This window comes from Solea senegalensis, linkage group LG4 (assembly GCF_019176455.1).
Source record: "Solea senegalensis isolate Sse05_10M linkage group LG4, IFAPA_SoseM_1, whole genome shotgun sequence".
NCBI classification, from domain to species: Eukaryota; Metazoa; Chordata; class Actinopteri; order Pleuronectiformes; family Soleidae; genus Solea; species Solea senegalensis.
Genome location: NC_058024.1, coordinates 16,689,511 through 16,706,432, shown reverse-complemented (window position 1 = coordinate 16,706,432; position 16,922 = coordinate 16,689,511). Strand labels below are relative to the sequence as shown.

At 38.4% G+C, this 16,922-nt stretch overlaps 1 protein-coding gene across 2 annotated transcripts in view; it reads left to right on the top strand.

Moving 5' to 3' along the window:
* Positions 1 to 16,922, top strand: part of LOC122768291 (metabotropic glutamate receptor 4-like) — a 155,259-nt gene that overhangs the window by 126,506 nt on the left and 11,831 nt on the right. For both annotated transcript variants that reach the window (XM_044024178.1, XM_044024177.1), the window contains exons 7-9: positions 3,896 to 4,096; positions 13,033 to 13,169; positions 14,399 to 15,334. In XM_044024178.1, the coding sequence (XP_043880113.1) occupies positions 3,896 to 4,096; positions 13,033 to 13,169; positions 14,399 to 15,334 (1,274 nt within the window). The remainder of the gene's footprint in view (positions 1 to 3,895; positions 4,097 to 13,032; positions 13,170 to 14,398; positions 15,335 to 16,922) is intronic.

Genomic DNA, 16,922 nt, shown 5'->3' with positions numbered 1-16,922 from the left:
GCCGCTAAGTAGTGAGCTAAGTCGAGCACAAAGTCAGAATTTCAGTGTCACAACAGAGGCTCTGAACATAACCTCACCCTGAACATGTTAGGTTCCCCAAAACAGCGCTGTCGTTTGACTGTTTCTCTTCTATTTTCTGATGAGAGGATGATGATTGATGGTCTTGTTTTTGTGCAACTGTCCTTTCCACACCACTGGTTTTGTGAAGTTATTGATTAATTAATTAGTCTATTCTCTGTGTTACAGACGGTCAAATATTTCAGTAAAATTCATATAATCCTGATTTGGCCCAAAGCCTTTAACAATTCCCGGGAGGATTATAATGTAAACTCTGTTTTAAAGGGGATCCAAGCAGAGATTCAAACCATTTTGAAAATTAAATTACCACTGAACCCATTACATTACTGGGTTTGACTCCAGAGGAAGATATAGGGAAGAGGTATGTCCAGTTATTAAATATTCTCCTACTGGCAAGGAAAATGATAACTTGTTCTGGCTCAAACCTCTACCTCCTGCCCTTCAACAACGGCGAGAGAGACTAAAGAATGTTCATTTAATGGGAAATAACTGGAACTTCATCACTTCAAAATTGACTTGTTTTTTTGTTTTGTGGGCTCCTGTCATCTCCCACTTTCGATGGTCATGAGTTATGTCTGTTTTTTTAGGGTTTTTTTCTGTTGTTGTTTTGTGGAGGTGTCCTGTCGGGTGTACTTTCTCCCTCCTATTTGGGGCTTCTTTTTGTGGGATGTCCATTTGTGAAGTAGAATTTGATTTGGGTTGTATGTTTGTTGAGACACTAATTGTTCCTTGGTTGTTTAAAAAAAGGTTTAAAAAAAGGTCTTAAGTTGACACATAATCACATAAACACAATTTAGTGATAACAACACCGCCAGCCTTTTCTCTTATTGAGTGTTGAGATCACGGAAAAAAGCCTGGCTTTGTTGAACTTGATTGGAAGTAAATCCTATGCTTCAACACGTATTGTTGAAAGTAACATAGCATTACTTTTACATAACATCACACTATTACTTAGCATAGAAAGTAATAGTGTAATGTAACTTATTCATTTCAAAAACAAGTAACGTGTAATATGTTGCATGAATACAGTAAAGTCACTTACCCAACTCTGCACATACATAACTGTCATCATCATCAGTTCTTATCTTTATAAACTTTAAAACTGCTTGGTTAATTTTAGCGCATCAGCAGCAGTCAGTGATTGTGTCTGCTGTAGAGCTGCAGCAAATAATTACACATGATGAGAGGAGATGACAGGGCGACAATAATGAACTGTAAAAACATTATATACGTTTATATCCACAAAAATAAAAAACAACTAGCATTAATCACTGACACTCTCTGTGTCGAGGAGAAAATGATCCACAATAACAACTTCTCTGCTCTCAGCCTTCTATATTTTAACACATCTCAACTGCAAACCCTAATTTTTTCTTCTTTGGTTAAGATGTTGTTGACAGGGGTACAGAGCAAAATGAGTTTGTTTTAATTATTTTTTAGAGCAGATTTGCTGAGTTTTTATTACTTTTTGTAAATGCTTAGTTTTAGTGTAATATGAAGTATTTGCCAGGTGCACTATTCAAAAAGGTCATAATAAGTATTGTGTCATAAAAACCCAGCAAGGGATGCCATTTAAAAGTGTATGAGTACAAATGAACAACCATTCCTGAATCAAATGAACCTGAAGTGCAATACATACATCATAGTGCTGAGACTGGACATAGTTAGTGTGAAAGGTAAAAAATATAGCCAACAGACTAAAGACACACATGAACATAACTACATAAATAATAATAATAATAATACATAATTATAATATAGGTTTGATTTATTGAGATGAACCCAATTAACTACGTAACAAATGCCATTTTTAACTCCCACAACTTTATGTCCCACATTGTAAACAAAAATAAATTAAAAACATTTTATTATGAATAAATGTAAAGGCCTCTAAGAAAATCTTTCAAAATTGCCAGCAGAAAAATACATTTCTTATGAACCCAAAAGGCATTTTCGCTACAATTTTAATTTGTTTTATAAACACACCATTCAGTTTCAGTCAAACTCTAGTCAACGAAAACGTTTTTCTCAATTTTAGTTTGCATTATTTTGCTAGTTTTCGTTACCTATAATAACCTTGCTACATAGGCTTTTTTAGTTTGGGTACTATTCAGTATTTCTGATACCAGCTTTTCTCTGCTGGCATCTTGTGTGCTGAAAATACTACTGAGCTATTGGGTGGGTGGCAGAAAACCAAAACATAAACAGTTTGTGTCCAGCAAATAAAAATGTATTCTGTGAATATACTGGCTGCACCATTGTTATTAAAGTTGGTGATTAATTTAAATAAATCTACACAGTTCATTCAACACTGTGGCCATTATTTTAAAATGTCTGCAGCAGATTTCTCACTCTCTGCTTATTAACTCATGAAGCTTAACTGCATGTACCAGTGGCAGGTATATAGAACATGCAGTTTAATTATTAACTCATCCCTCATAATTAGCCCAGTCATAATCTAAATTGAAAAACACCTGGTGTGCAAATACAGCAGTTATATAGAGGCGGCTTTAAGACGCGACGCTCGAAAGGACAAAGCAGAAGTCAGGATTGGCATGTTGTATCTCCATCTCACAATCCACTTCCTCTGAGTAATTAACAATCACAAAGAGCTACGGAACAACCTGAGCCAGGATTAATAAAGTCCTACGTCAAGTTATTACATTAAGCCTGTGAGCAGATTATCCCTGTGCTATGAATGAAGGTCTCAATATCCTGCATAACTGGTGCTTCTAAACACATTTGAATTCACATTGGGACAGCGTGTTGAACATGTCACGATTCTTGGACTTTTAAAGTATCAATAGAGACATCATGACGTTTTTAGTGGCATAAGCATGTTTAATTGCAGAAATATGTTGGTCCGAGACTTAATGTTTGCAAAATAACTCACAGAGAAGTCCTGTGTTGCTGCTGGGCAGACAAGAAAGAGTTTTTAACTGATGAGATTTCCCAGAGGAGACTACCTTGCACTCCAGATATTGGAATTGATTCACTCCTCTGCAGATATTTACCTTGCAGCTAATTGCAAGAGGCAAGAGCCATTTGGTACAGGCAAAATAAGAGTCGCTCGGGGGCAATGATATTTTGGACCCATGCCACACTCTTCACTACTAGATAATTCGGGTTATTTCAGTTGAGTCCGTCTGGTCTGACCCAGTGAGATAAGTGTTGAAAAAAACAGATTTGTATGTTCTATGGATCTTTTTGGTGCTTATATAAATTATCTGGAAAAGCCACTACACACACACACCTATATATACTGTGTATATACATATATATATATATATATATATACACACAGAGTCCGGGACAAACTCATAAATCATTCTTTAAAGTGAAGCCTCTCAGACACCTCTGTTAAAAGTGAATATTTTATTCTTGATTGCATAATAAGGCTGATAGAATTGCATATCTTTTTTCTTGATGAAGTACTTCAGAGGCAATTAAGTAGGGCTGTCAAAAAATAATCTCACATTTTGAAAATCTAGATTAATCATGACTAAAAGTTTGCTTTTCTTCTACTGACTGTGCCTACTACTGACCTATGTGCAGGTCTCAGCAATTAGTCTCACATCTGTTGTGGACAATCATGTGTCCAGTCATTGTCAATAAATTTCCAACTTTTATGTTGGAGGTCAGTGCACACCAGAAGTAAACAAACTTGCCTCAAATTATTTTAACGCGCTAATCTCGGCTGTATTAATTGATCGTTTGGTAACACATTTGAGAAAACCACACACACACACACACACACACACATATATATATACTGTATATATAATGGGTCTAACTTATGTTTGTCTGTGTCTTACAGATCAGGAGCGGATAGGAAAGGATTCAAATTATGAGCAGGAAGGAAAAGTGCAGTTCGTAATTGATGCTGTTTATGCAATGGCACATGCTCTACACAACATGCACCAGGAGCTCTGCCCAGGAAAAGTGGGCCTCTGCAGTAAAATGGATCCCATCAACGGCACTCATCTGCTGAAGCACATCCGCCGTCTAAACTTTGCAGGTCAGTCATGTTTATTGATGCTGGGAAGCCTATTTGTCTCAACTATAAGAGGTGTAATGTGGGCTTTTATAAAACACTTTACAGGAATTGTTCATCTGCTGCAGGGTTTTAGGTGTCGTGAGCGAGTAATGCAAAGATATACAGTCATTTTGTCGAGTTTCAGGCAAAACGACAGGCTCACACTACAGTGCCGAAAACTCAGTCTGCAAGTGTGTGCTCAGTGACAGCCACACAATACATCATACAGCAATTATTTATATTTTTAAATGTGTCAAAGCTGGTGTCAGCAAGCCGACTCCAATTGACTCCAAATGTTTTTTTTCATTCTGCCCTATACAATTGCTGCGAGAAAAAATAAATAAAATCCATATCAGCATGTAAGCAAACAGGTTACAGACAAAGCTAATTTTCTTTGACACCAACTGCACGAAATGTGACGACAGCAATAGCAAGCTGGGAAAGTTTGATATTTACACTCAACAAAACGACATCACAAAGATTTAAAAGGAGCCCATGAGCACCAGAGATGATTGATCCAAGACAACAAGGGAAGCTATGCTTCCTCTAACATGTCATAAAATAAAATGGTCAAATATGTACTGTTACGGTGACATTTCATTACTAAAGGTGCGATAAAATGCAATCAACTACAGTATATGGCGATATATGAGATCGTCTGACGTGATTTTCTTCACTTTTCGTCACTTCCAGGGTTCTCAGTGTAAGAGAAAAACGTATTATTATGACTTCTTTAAATTAGTATCGTTAGCTTTGGCTAACACGGGATGTAAGTGTACGTGCGTGATGAAGGATGACTCTGGAGAGGATTAGCTCACTTTACGGACTTTTACTGAAAAGTTGGCGAACACACAGGTAGGTACAGATACCATGAAACGCTCTAGTTCTGATGCAGACAGACTTTTAGTCCACACCGAAGCAGTTGAGCGATCTACAACAACAATGTACTCAAAACCGGAACTCCCCGTCACTAACACGCAGTTCTGGCAGAGGGCAAATGCTATAACTACATCACAAACCATAAACAATATCTGTTCAATAGAATAATAATAACATTAACAGCATTACAGTATCTTACATTCCTGAGCACAAATCTAACAACTCCGTATAGACCAGCTATAAGTGGCAAATCACAAAGGCCTCTGTGTAACCCTGGCAACCATCATTTATCTACAGAGTGTTCCTCATTATATCTTTGTTGAAGCTAACCTAACTGGGGCAAAGGACCGATAACTCGATTACGCAGTCCTCCCTATCAGCAGAGGAAGGTGCCAGACTTCTTGACCTGACGTCTCTCTCCTCTCCCCCTTTCCTTCAAACAAAAAAGTTACAGCTTAACTCTGAGATTCACTGGCAGACTGACAGAGGATGCCCAACTCCTTTGTTTGAGTTCTCCCTGGATCTGAGCTGCCTTCAATAAAGCTTTTCAACTGAACTCATCACTGACCCCAGAAACTCCATCCTTGGTCGTCCCACCTAATAATCAGAACCTCCACAACACTCAGCAACACAATAAATCACAAAAACAGTTGAGTTGTCAAGTTTAATATCAGTTCTTTATCACTTTAATTGTATTGTGGAGGAAGGCGTTGGGATCGTGAACATCAATTGGATTCATCCACAGGGAAATGCTATGTGGACATTTATGATGCTATGTGATGCTAGTTATGTGTGGATTTGTCACATCTATGTTAAGATCTGACAAGTTTATAAAATTGTCTTTCAGGAAATGTTCTAGCTTCCTGTTTGTAAACATGTTCACTGTATCAGTCCTATAATCTCTTTTCCCTGAAAGAAATCACTGAGCCCGACATGATGTTTGGAAGAGGAGTTTCAAATTGTACCAACCTATGAAAATATCGCAGCTTTTCATCCTCCCTTTGGCACTGATCTTTACTCAATAAGAAATTTATGTTTCGGACCAAAATATGGTATTAAAAAAAGGGTTTATCTGAAATGGAGCATTTTTATTACACCTATTGTGAGAAGCATATCTTTTTTTTGGGTTGTGCAATTAGGTCTAACATTTAAAGTGAATTCAAAAAGGTTTTATACCTACAAGCAGGGACTTGAATCCCCGGTTCAGCACTATTCCATAAATGCATTTGAGCTTTTTCGAAACCAGACAAACTGTACAAATGTTACACCATCTGACCAGAGGGTTGCCTCAAGGTTACACTGCTAATACATGAAATAACCTGGCTGCCGAGACTGGACTCACTGTATTTTGTTTTCAAAGCTGATATTTTGCTCTCTGCTTTGCTATTGACATGTCATGAACAAGTAAATGCAAGAATCACCCATATATATATATATATATATATATATATATATATATATATATATATAAAATCTAATTTCTGTTCATTGTCAGCAGTTAAAATGTGCACGTATGGCTCTTAAAACCATAGCTAATGCAGACAGATAATGTCTTGGGTGTTTTTTTCAAAGGCACAGTCACTGACAAAACAAGTTGTCATTTTTTTTAGTCGTCTGTCAGGGTTTCAACAATGGACACTGCAAGGTGGTTGATAACTTTTTAGAAAAGATAACACAAGTGTCTGGCTGGGACGATATCACAGCTTTTAGATTTTCTCCATTAAATTGTGAGTTGCAAGTCTTTGTTATTTTTAATCACCAACTTCTCAAGTGCCCATCGCTTTTTTTCTCTGACTTATTCAATAGCAGCGGAAGCTGTGACCAATAAAAGCAGAGAATCAACGGCTTTCAGTCCATCTTAATGCACTGTTTGACACTCTTTAGAACACTCCCCGTTCTTGTTCCCCACCTCTAAATTCAGCGTTTCAGAGAGTCATTCAGACATCAGTGGGAGACAGTTGAATAAAGGTTCCCATCAGGGTTTCCTGTCTCTTGTTATCACATCACGGAACTCTGTTTTTTTCCTCTGTTACTGTCGAAAAAGCCGTGGCCTTGCAGCGTCATTCTTCAAGTTCTCAGGGTTTTCTGTCTTTCCTCACCGATGTCTCACTCCCTGTCGAGGATCTGCAACATCTTCACTGTTGTGCAGCTCAAAAGATGATCTTGGGCTTTTTCTGCATAATGCAAAAATATTTTATTCTTTTATAGACATGATAACCCAGTACTGTTTTATTATTCATAGAACTCTGTATCCAATATGAGGATAGATCACTCTAAATATAAAGCCTGTTCATTACATTGTCATGTTACAGTATTAGCCTATAGAGCCTTTACTCATATGAGAAAGAACCATGACTTCATTTGAAAAAGGTTTATTAATATCAAAGTCAAGTCCGTCATTTCGTGGTTTTAAAAGGGTATCATCATATTTGCAATGTTAACGATTAGCACACTAGAGCTAATGAACACAATATTATTAACCCTTTAACACTGAGCCCATCCCAGGCAACACATTTGTGCAAGCGCACTTTGCATTACTACGTAATGCATAACTACGCGACGGTTTCTGAAAGCTGAGAAGCTGCATGCCAACATGTGGTTATTACGATAATTTCCTTTGGGCTGTTGCAGGGAGCCGACAAATCAGTCAGTGTCTTTGTCACCAGAGAGGAAAGGGATGGAAAAACGCCTGTACATAGTTTCAATGTTCTTGGCCTGTTTTTTGACATTGCGACGAAGACTCAAACAAATGTTATTTTAAATATGTTTTATACTGTTCAAATTTCAAACACGCACAATCTGGTGTTCATGCACAACTAGTGTTTTAGTTTTGTTTTTTTTACACGCAACTTTTTGTTTTTCTTCATTTCACATTGCTACTACACTATTTTAAGATGCAGTAAATTGTAAATAACTGCCAGATATTGAAGGTTATAATGGGCAAAAGGAGATTTTCTGGCACCTTTATGGTTAAAATAAGCAAACAATTTCAGACGGATATTTTGAGGTGTTAAAGGGTTAAGTTAAATTCTCCCTGTGCGATTAATGCCAATTCACATTTAAATAGGGCTGAAACAATTACTTGATTAATCGATTATTAAATTAATCGTCAACTATTTTCAATGTTTTTAAGGCATTTATTATTTTTCAGCTTTGTAAATGTGAATATTTTCTGGTTTCTTTGCTCCTCCATGTAACAAAGAAATCATTAAACTGAATTTTTTTTTTATGGCTTTTAAACAAAACCAGACATCTGAGAACATCATCCTTTCCATGTTTGAGAAACGCTGATCTGCTTTTTCTGACATTGTCTGGACCAAACGATTACTCGATTAATTGAGAAAACAATCGACAGATAAATCGATTATGAAAATAACTGTTAGTCACAGCCCTACAGCTAAAACAAGTAGAGCTCGATTAGAGTTGAGAGTTGAGTTCAGTGCAGAAATATAAATTTCTAAATACATGCAATGATTTCTCATGTGTCCACGCATCATCTCAGAATCTGATGCCTAATTTCTTTGAAACAGTACATTTCAACATTTTAAAGAAAGTCCTTCCATTTGTTGAGAACTAAAGGATTAATGTCCAATTCCACAGTGTTCCTCACCGTGGAAATCACAACGCTGCTGCTTCGAGTTACTACCCTGTAACAGAAACACTGTTTTCTATCAATGATTTCTTCCACTTTCAGTTTGCTGGGTGTTTTTGGAGCCTGGGCACAGTCAATAAACTCAATGCTTCTGCCAGATGTTTCACAGTCAAATGTTTGGGAGGTTCAGAATCTATCCCAATAGCATCTGCACACACTGTTAGTCTACACTGTTATTAACATTAATAGTTTCCAAAACAGCTGAGTGGTGTGTATTATGTGACAGCTATACAGCACTGTGCAAAGGTCTAAAATAATAATGACATCCACATTTATTTAGCCCTTCTTGAAGACTTTCGCAGAGCCTGTGTTGAAATTCAGAACATTCCCTGTCATCTTATTTTCCTCCTCTCTGTCCAGGCGATCCCAAACTGAATCTATAATATCCTGGTCTGGACTGCTGAGGTCGTTGGTTTCTAGAAAGAATGGCAGAACATACTTTCCAGTTTGATTGCTGGTTTTCCTTTGAGAGTGATTTAAAATTATAATGTCATGTCTGTCAAATTGGGATGATGTGACTGAAGGTCGGTCTCATATAATCATAACAAGCCTCCAATGAGTTAAACATTTGTAATGATAAAGCAAGCCTTGAATAAACCCGGCATTAAATCCTTTTCAATGGACATTTTTAGTTTCAAAAGAGCCTGCTATTGTTTAAGTGTAAGAGGAGGTCACACTAAATACTTTCGCTTGAAGAAGCTGTTTTTTATCTTCTTTTTGTATGGTGCATATACACATTTCCTGTATTTTCTAACAAAAAAGATTGTGAGAATACTGTATAGATTATATATGGTCATTATAGCATTTATAAGATAAAAAATGGACAAAGACCTTTGCACAGAGTGCTACATATATAAGCTGAATGTTTCATAGTGGAACACACATGTAATGATTGTGGCCGTGTAATCTTGACACGTCAGCCTCAGACATACGTCACACACACACACGTCAAAATAAAGCAGATCTGTGGTAAATTCAAAAGTAGAGCTGAACCGCGTCTGCACGACTAACCTGTGCGCTGATCATTAAGCGTTAGCGACCCGTGTAGAGGGCAGCAAGATGTGCTGCCATTCACCGGGGTGTTCTGGTTGTGCATCCACGCATAACAAGCACATGGATTAATGATCACACTCGGGTAATTATTAAGGCGCGCGAGCACACATGTTTGTGCAGACGGAAGAGGGAGGTGGGGCAGCGCAGCAATCATTAGATATTTCATGTAATTACAAGCACTCCATTAACCCCAGCATTCATTTTAGAGCATACAAAACAATAAAGTAATGAGTAACCTATGGCACCGCTCAGTGCAATGCAGTGGTGCAGAGGCCTCGGAGAAACTCATTATTAACCAGGCTGGTGAGTAGTCTGTGCAATATGACAGGTCACATCATCACGACCCTCAAATGTTTTCCTTCTTAATAAAGACCACTACTGTGTGAGGAATGACAGACCTCCCTAGAGGAATTTCCTCCACGGTACCTTAATGCATCACATCCATGACTAAAGAGTAACATTTTGCATTATAGAGTAAGTGTAGACACTTACGTGGTAAAGAGAGGAACCCAAGAGTCCCCACAATGTGCGAGCACTTGCATGTTTTTCCTCAGACAGGAAACATAACCTCCCACTCCGCTGTACTACGATGAAAGACAATTTAAATATTTTGCTGTCGCTCGCAGACTAAAGCTCAAGAACCCCTGATTGTTACTGCAGTAATGCATATGTTAGTGCTTTAAGTATGTGCTTACATTTTATTAAAGCAAAATGTTTGACGATAAGCTGCCAAAACCTCCCTTTCCAACAATGTGATTAGTCTGGTTTTTTAATGTTATTAGTGCAGCTGCTGATTACTTACTTCTTTAAGACGGCTGTCAGAGTTTCTAACCTGTGATAAAGATTTTCCCAACAGAAGATATGATCGGCAACTTGGAACGGAAAATAAAAGTTAATGCTTGTGAAAGTAACACTAAAGGCAAAATTCACGATCGAATTAAAAGCTTTGCCTGACCATAAAAGTTAAATAATACAGCACGGGAACATGCTGTCACTTCCAAACTGTTTGTTTGTACAAGGATGTAAACAACAGTAATTGCAACATTAAAAGAGGTGGAGCATGTATGGTTATATCAGTGCAAATAAGCAGAGGCATACATCAATACTAAAAAGAATCCCCAAGTTAAAAAAAAAAAAAGAATACAATTCCAAAATTTGATTCACTCAAATGTGGCTACAATCATAACAGCAGTGTTGCTCTATCATTCTACTGAAACCACAGGTGTGGCAGTCAGAGTCCATTTTCCTCTATCAGTGACAGCAGTGTTTATATTAACATGCACAGGCTCAGACACATGACTCAAAAATGGAAAAGGCACACAGCTTCAGCGAGCTTCTATACGGTCAGGAGAAAAAATAGAAACAGCTTAGCATGATTAAAATCTCTGATAGAAACGACGACAGCTTACCAACACTTTTGATCAGCTCAATATCGTTATATAAACATTGCACCTCTCCTTTTCATTAAATCACTGTAATCCTCCCATGATCACTAACTGCTTTGTGATGTGGGCAGCATTGTTAAACATGCGAGGCTGAGTGAAAAATGTAATGCTGTAATCCAGCAGGGCTGACTAATGGAGATGTGGATTAGGCCGCATCCTCCGTAGTTAAAACAAAGAGTGTGTGTGTGTGTGTGTGGGGCAGAAATCTATCAGCAGCAATTGGCCACATTTACCCTTTTGTTCTTAACTGGGGTGCTTTCATTTTGTTTTGGCAGACTTAATCATAAACCAGCCATGGAAAAATAAACTAAAAACCTATGACCTGAAAGCCTTCATTAGTGTTTGAAGGTGTGGATGTTTGTGGAAGCCGATGTGAATAGCTATCAGATAATTTCCCTTTTTATCTCTCGCTCTCTCTAAGGAGAACCTTTCCACGTTCCATCATGATTAAACAGATTGCTGCACTGGAAGTGTGGATCCTCTAGTCTCGATTGGGGAGCTCACACATTGAAATCTTTGGTGTGTTTTCTTTGTGATGCATTGTTACGACTCGTCTTGAAAGTACACACAGGAACACATTGTTAAACCTAGTTATCACAACAGAGAACAGCTTGGGCAGACAGCGCGGTTTACATTACACAATATTTACACACCGCAAGAGTATACAGAGTTAGTTAGTTGAAATCTTTGAGGTATCCATATCAGTTTGAGTTTTTGATGTTTTATTTTCTATTTTTATTTATTAATTTTACAAAGAGCAAAAGAGTGTCCATTATCAATCCCACAAATGTACCAGTTTTGGTTTGAACCACATTTATCTCTTGATCTAAATTCGGTTAAATCTGTTCAATCCATTTGTTTAGTGTTACACCAAACCAAAGTTAGATTATTGAGGACACTTCTCATCGTGAGGTTCAGATCCTTGGCAAAGAGCGACCAGTGTTACAGAGAGAATCCCAACTTAAAGTACTTGATGACAGTGGAGAGAAAAGGCATCTTCAACTAAATCATATTCATTGTGGTCAGACAAATAGGAGAAAGGAGAAGTTGGGGAGAAGGACCAGGAACAGTTGTGTGACAATTGTCAGTCTGATTGCTATAACAAATAATATGACAATAATAAATGCCACTGCTTGCTGTCTAGCTTTGTCATAATAAAAGGTGTGTCTACGAGTGTTGCTTTACTGTATAAAGCCAGCCACAACTGACCAGTATATACTAAAAAAATATTGCACATATAGTAACACTGGCTTACTGTCAAAGACAAAATACCACATAATAAAAATAAAATACAGATACTGAACGCATACATGCTATAGTACTTTGAAATTGTGTTTGCCTGACGTTAAAGAAATAACATTTAAAAAATCTGCTTTAGTCAAATCTAACACCATAATGTGTTTTTTTTCCAAATGTAAACTAAAAATAATTGCAGTGTTTAAGAAGTGTGAAATTCTGATCATAGTCATATTCTTGGAAAAAAAAAAATCCAACATTGGTTGTTGGTCTTTTACAGCATAATATTCATCAACAAATCCAACTACAACACATCACATAATTACTGCTTTAAAACCAAAAAGGTGTGGAAAGAGTTTCATTGTCCAGTCATGATGCACTTAGATTGATGTGAGGGAGTGCCCATCTTCAGCCACTAAGTCATTAAGATTTTGTTCCCAGTTGCTTAATTCAAAGAAAAAATAGTAATAATCCACCTACAGTACATCACATTATAGTAAGTATTAAGTATTGGCATACTAACAATGATGATGGCATCGCATTAGTGAGACTTCACAGACTCATGCTCACAACAGAAAACAATAACTCACTCATGTGTGCTACATTATGATGATGATGACGACGATGATGATGATGATTGTTTTGTCATTTAGGCATAGCTGGCAACCCTGTGCTCTTCAACGAGAACGGCGATGCCCCCGGACGCTACGAGATCTACCAATACCAGATCCAAAACCTAACGGCTGAATATAAAATCATTGGCCACTGGACAAATCAGCTCCACATTAACGTGAGCATTCTTCGTTCATATTCTGCATTCTATGCATATTTATGTGTTTTTGTTAATGTAGTTGCAAAAAAAAAAAAGTTGTGATCTTCTACTCTGCTGCTGCAATTTCTCCCACTAACTGGTGCAGAAAACATTTGATAGTGTGTAATGCCATCTTCAAAGGTGTAAATCTAGAGGGCAAGACTGTGATGACAGACAGACTGTGATGAATAGAACACTTTGAAAGCTTAAGGACAGACATCACTGTTTGTGAGCAGGGTGTGAGATGAAGAAACAGTATTATAACAGTCCATATTTACATAAAGCAACCAAACAAATTATGTTTTGCCAAAATGAAGAGGAGGCTTTGGGCAGGCAGAAGAGAATACTATTGAACACATGAAGCAGCTTGAGAGGAGCTTTGTCCACTTTGCCTCTTTAGAAAACACACGCTATGGAATTTTCTAAAAAGGATTTGCGGTGGGCACCTACTGTGAAATGTGCCAGTTGTGACTCTGATGTTGGCTATATTTAATTAGTGTTCTTTGAGTTCTTAATTAAATGCACATTTAGAGACACATTTACTGGCTTTGGACAAACAGACACAATTGAATAAAACTGATAATGTAATATAAAAGAAAGGAGCCCTGTTTGAAATGAGCAATTTAATTCCTCTTAAACAGTATGCATAAAAAGGGCATACAATCCATAAAAGAGAGTAGGATCCTGAAATGGATTTATCTTTCATTCCTTGGATTATTGATTTCTTTTTTTTTTTTTAGCACAAACAACTACTTACCAAAGCAAAAAAAGAGCATGGAACACAGTTTCCTCTCTTCTCCTGTGTCTTGCCCTTGAGATAATTTGACCTCCCACTGGGAAATTTTGCTCAATTTATGATGAGGGCTTCAGTTGAACCTTTCCCTATTTCTCAGCCACGTAAATAAATAAAAGAAGAGGCTTTTTTTCATCCCTTTACGACTCAATAGTCATTACTACATTGTTGCATGAGTTTTCATTCTTATATTACACCCATCTATGAATGTGTGTTTTGATCTCACAGTCATACCAAGTAGCATACAAACAGAGACTCACTGTAAGAACAAGTTAAATATGATATTTTTTTTTTCTTCCAACTTTTATCTGCCTTGATCTTAAGTGATGCTGGGGATATTTTTGGATCACTAAACAAACATGCCACCATTTTAACTCTCCTAATCAGTCTGTCTGTCTTTCTGTCATCCTCACAGGTTCGTTCAATGCAGTGGCCCCGTGGTGTCCGTCAGATCCCTTCCTCCATCTGCAGCCAGGCCTGTCAGGCCGGCGAGCGCAAGAAAATTGTGAAGGGCATCCCGTGCTGCTGGCACTGCGAGCGGTGTGATGGCTATCAGTATCAAGCGGACACCTACACATGTAAGATGTGTCGCTTCGACTTGCGGCCCAATGAAAATCACACAGGATGCGTTCAGATCCCCATTGTTAAGCTGGAGTGGAGCTCTCCGTGGGCAGTCATCCCTGTGCTTATTGCTGTAGTCGGTATCATGGCCACGTTGTTTGTGGTGGTTACATTCATCCGCCACAATGACACTCCTATTGTGAAAGCGTCAGGTCGAGAGCTGAGCTACGTGCTGCTGACTGGCATCTTCCTCTGTTACGCCACGACGTTCCTGATGATTTCGACCCCAGACGTGGGAATCTGCTCCCTGCGGAGGATCTTCTTGGGTCTTGGGATGAGCATCAGTTATGCTGCCCTGCTGACCAAAACCAACCGCATTTACCGCATCTTTGAGCAAGGCTCCATGTCTGTGAGCGCACCCAGGTTCATTTCTCCGGCCTCCCAGCTAGCGATCACATTCACCCTGGCTTCAGTGCAGCTGCTCGGCGTGTGCATCTGGTTTGGTGTAGACCCCTCCAAGGCCATCATTGACTATGAGGACCAGAGGACATCTAACCCAGTACTGGCTCGTGGTGTGCTCAAGTGTGACATCTCTGACCTGTCTCTCATCTGCCTGCTGGGCTACAGCATGCTGCTCATGGTCACCTGTACAGTCTATGCCATTAAAACCCGAGGGGTGCCGGAGACCTTCAACGAGGCAAAACCCATCGGTTTTACGATGTACACCACCTGCATTATTTGGCTCGCATTCATTCCAATCTTCTTCGGCACCTCGCAATCCACAGAAAAGGTAAGCTCACAATTACCAAAAGAGTACAATTTATTTTCTTTCTATTCTTCGACAATTTGGCAATTTAATGAATGAAAACACCCACTCACAAATTATTACTCTGGTACAATTACTATAATTTCAAGGTACTTGAGAGTTTCTTCAGTTTCCTGCAACTCAATACTTCTTAGGAGAGAATTATTGCACTATTGACTCCACTAAATTTCCCAATGTGTACGGACAACACATATCATCAGAAAATAATATATATATATGTACAGTATCACTATCCTTTGAATGATCACATATTAAAACTAGGACTGAGAGTTTTTCCCGGTGCCAACCATCACATTGTGTACCATTGGGAATAAACTATGCAACAGTATAAAGTATAAGTTAATTATAAATAAGAGCACTTATATAACAAAGATGTTATAATTTATTGAACAAATAATAATAACAATAGTACACTTAACACAAAAATAGTGTATAATTAAACAATTGTATAACTGGATGCACTTACTTGTACTACACTGTTTAAAGTATGCTGTTATGACTGTAAAGGCCTTATGGTCTTCTTCCACTACGTAACTTAAAGCAACATTTCAAAATTTACAGCAAAAAGCAATATTTTTACTCAAACCTCTAACTCTCATTTTCTTATCAAAATACAGAACTCTGCCTTTGTTGTTGTGACAATAGCAATTTTAGAAGATGAAGTGAAAAGACCTCTGCACCTAAAACAGCCGCCAGACATGCCAAGTCATGTGGAAATCTCTGATTGAGAAAACACTGACAAGCTGTGGACACACTTTCATGAGTATATTCACAAATAAATGTGCAGGCGGGCACGCAAACCTGACTCACAAACACATGACGCCACGGTGAATTGGAAAGAATTGGAAACCTGTATCACATCTACAGTAGTGGGAGCAGTGGGAGGGGTCCAGGTCATGAGGGATCCAATAGGTCTTGGAACTTACATGCAGAGGAGACAGTCTGGTTACAAAGCCAAAGGGGTACAACAATGACACAGTCCAAATGTGTACATCCAGTTGAAAGAGGTATTTTGGCAGTGTAGCCAAAGGGGGCTCAGTGGCTACAAGAGAGGACAAGAGGGAAAAGCCTCTTACTGGCATGGACACTATCAGCGGTGCCAGCATGGGTCTGACAGATGCTACAAATTAATCCTTACCTCTCTCCCTCTGGGATTAAACAAAACAATTGATCAAAAAATGCTGGCTCAGAAAACTGGCTGCAATAGTTACCTTTGTGGAACAACAGTCTTGAGCGACTGGGCGTGTGCACTGCATCACGCTCAGCATCCTAGAACAATTTCTATTGTCCACAGCTTCGTAGGAAACGTGCACATGACTGCAACCAATTATATCATATTAATGATAATAAGGCAGCATGTGAACAGCACTAATGGCTTACATTCATATGTTGTGTGTTGTGTTAAAGCCTCAACGTACATGTGTGGCAGCGGCATCCACACTTTGAAAACAACGGCTCCGCCGGAAACAACATTCTCGTGCCACATTTACAGAAGCATGATCATGATCATGATTCAGTGGCTTATGTTCGTGATTATCAAACACAGCATGGA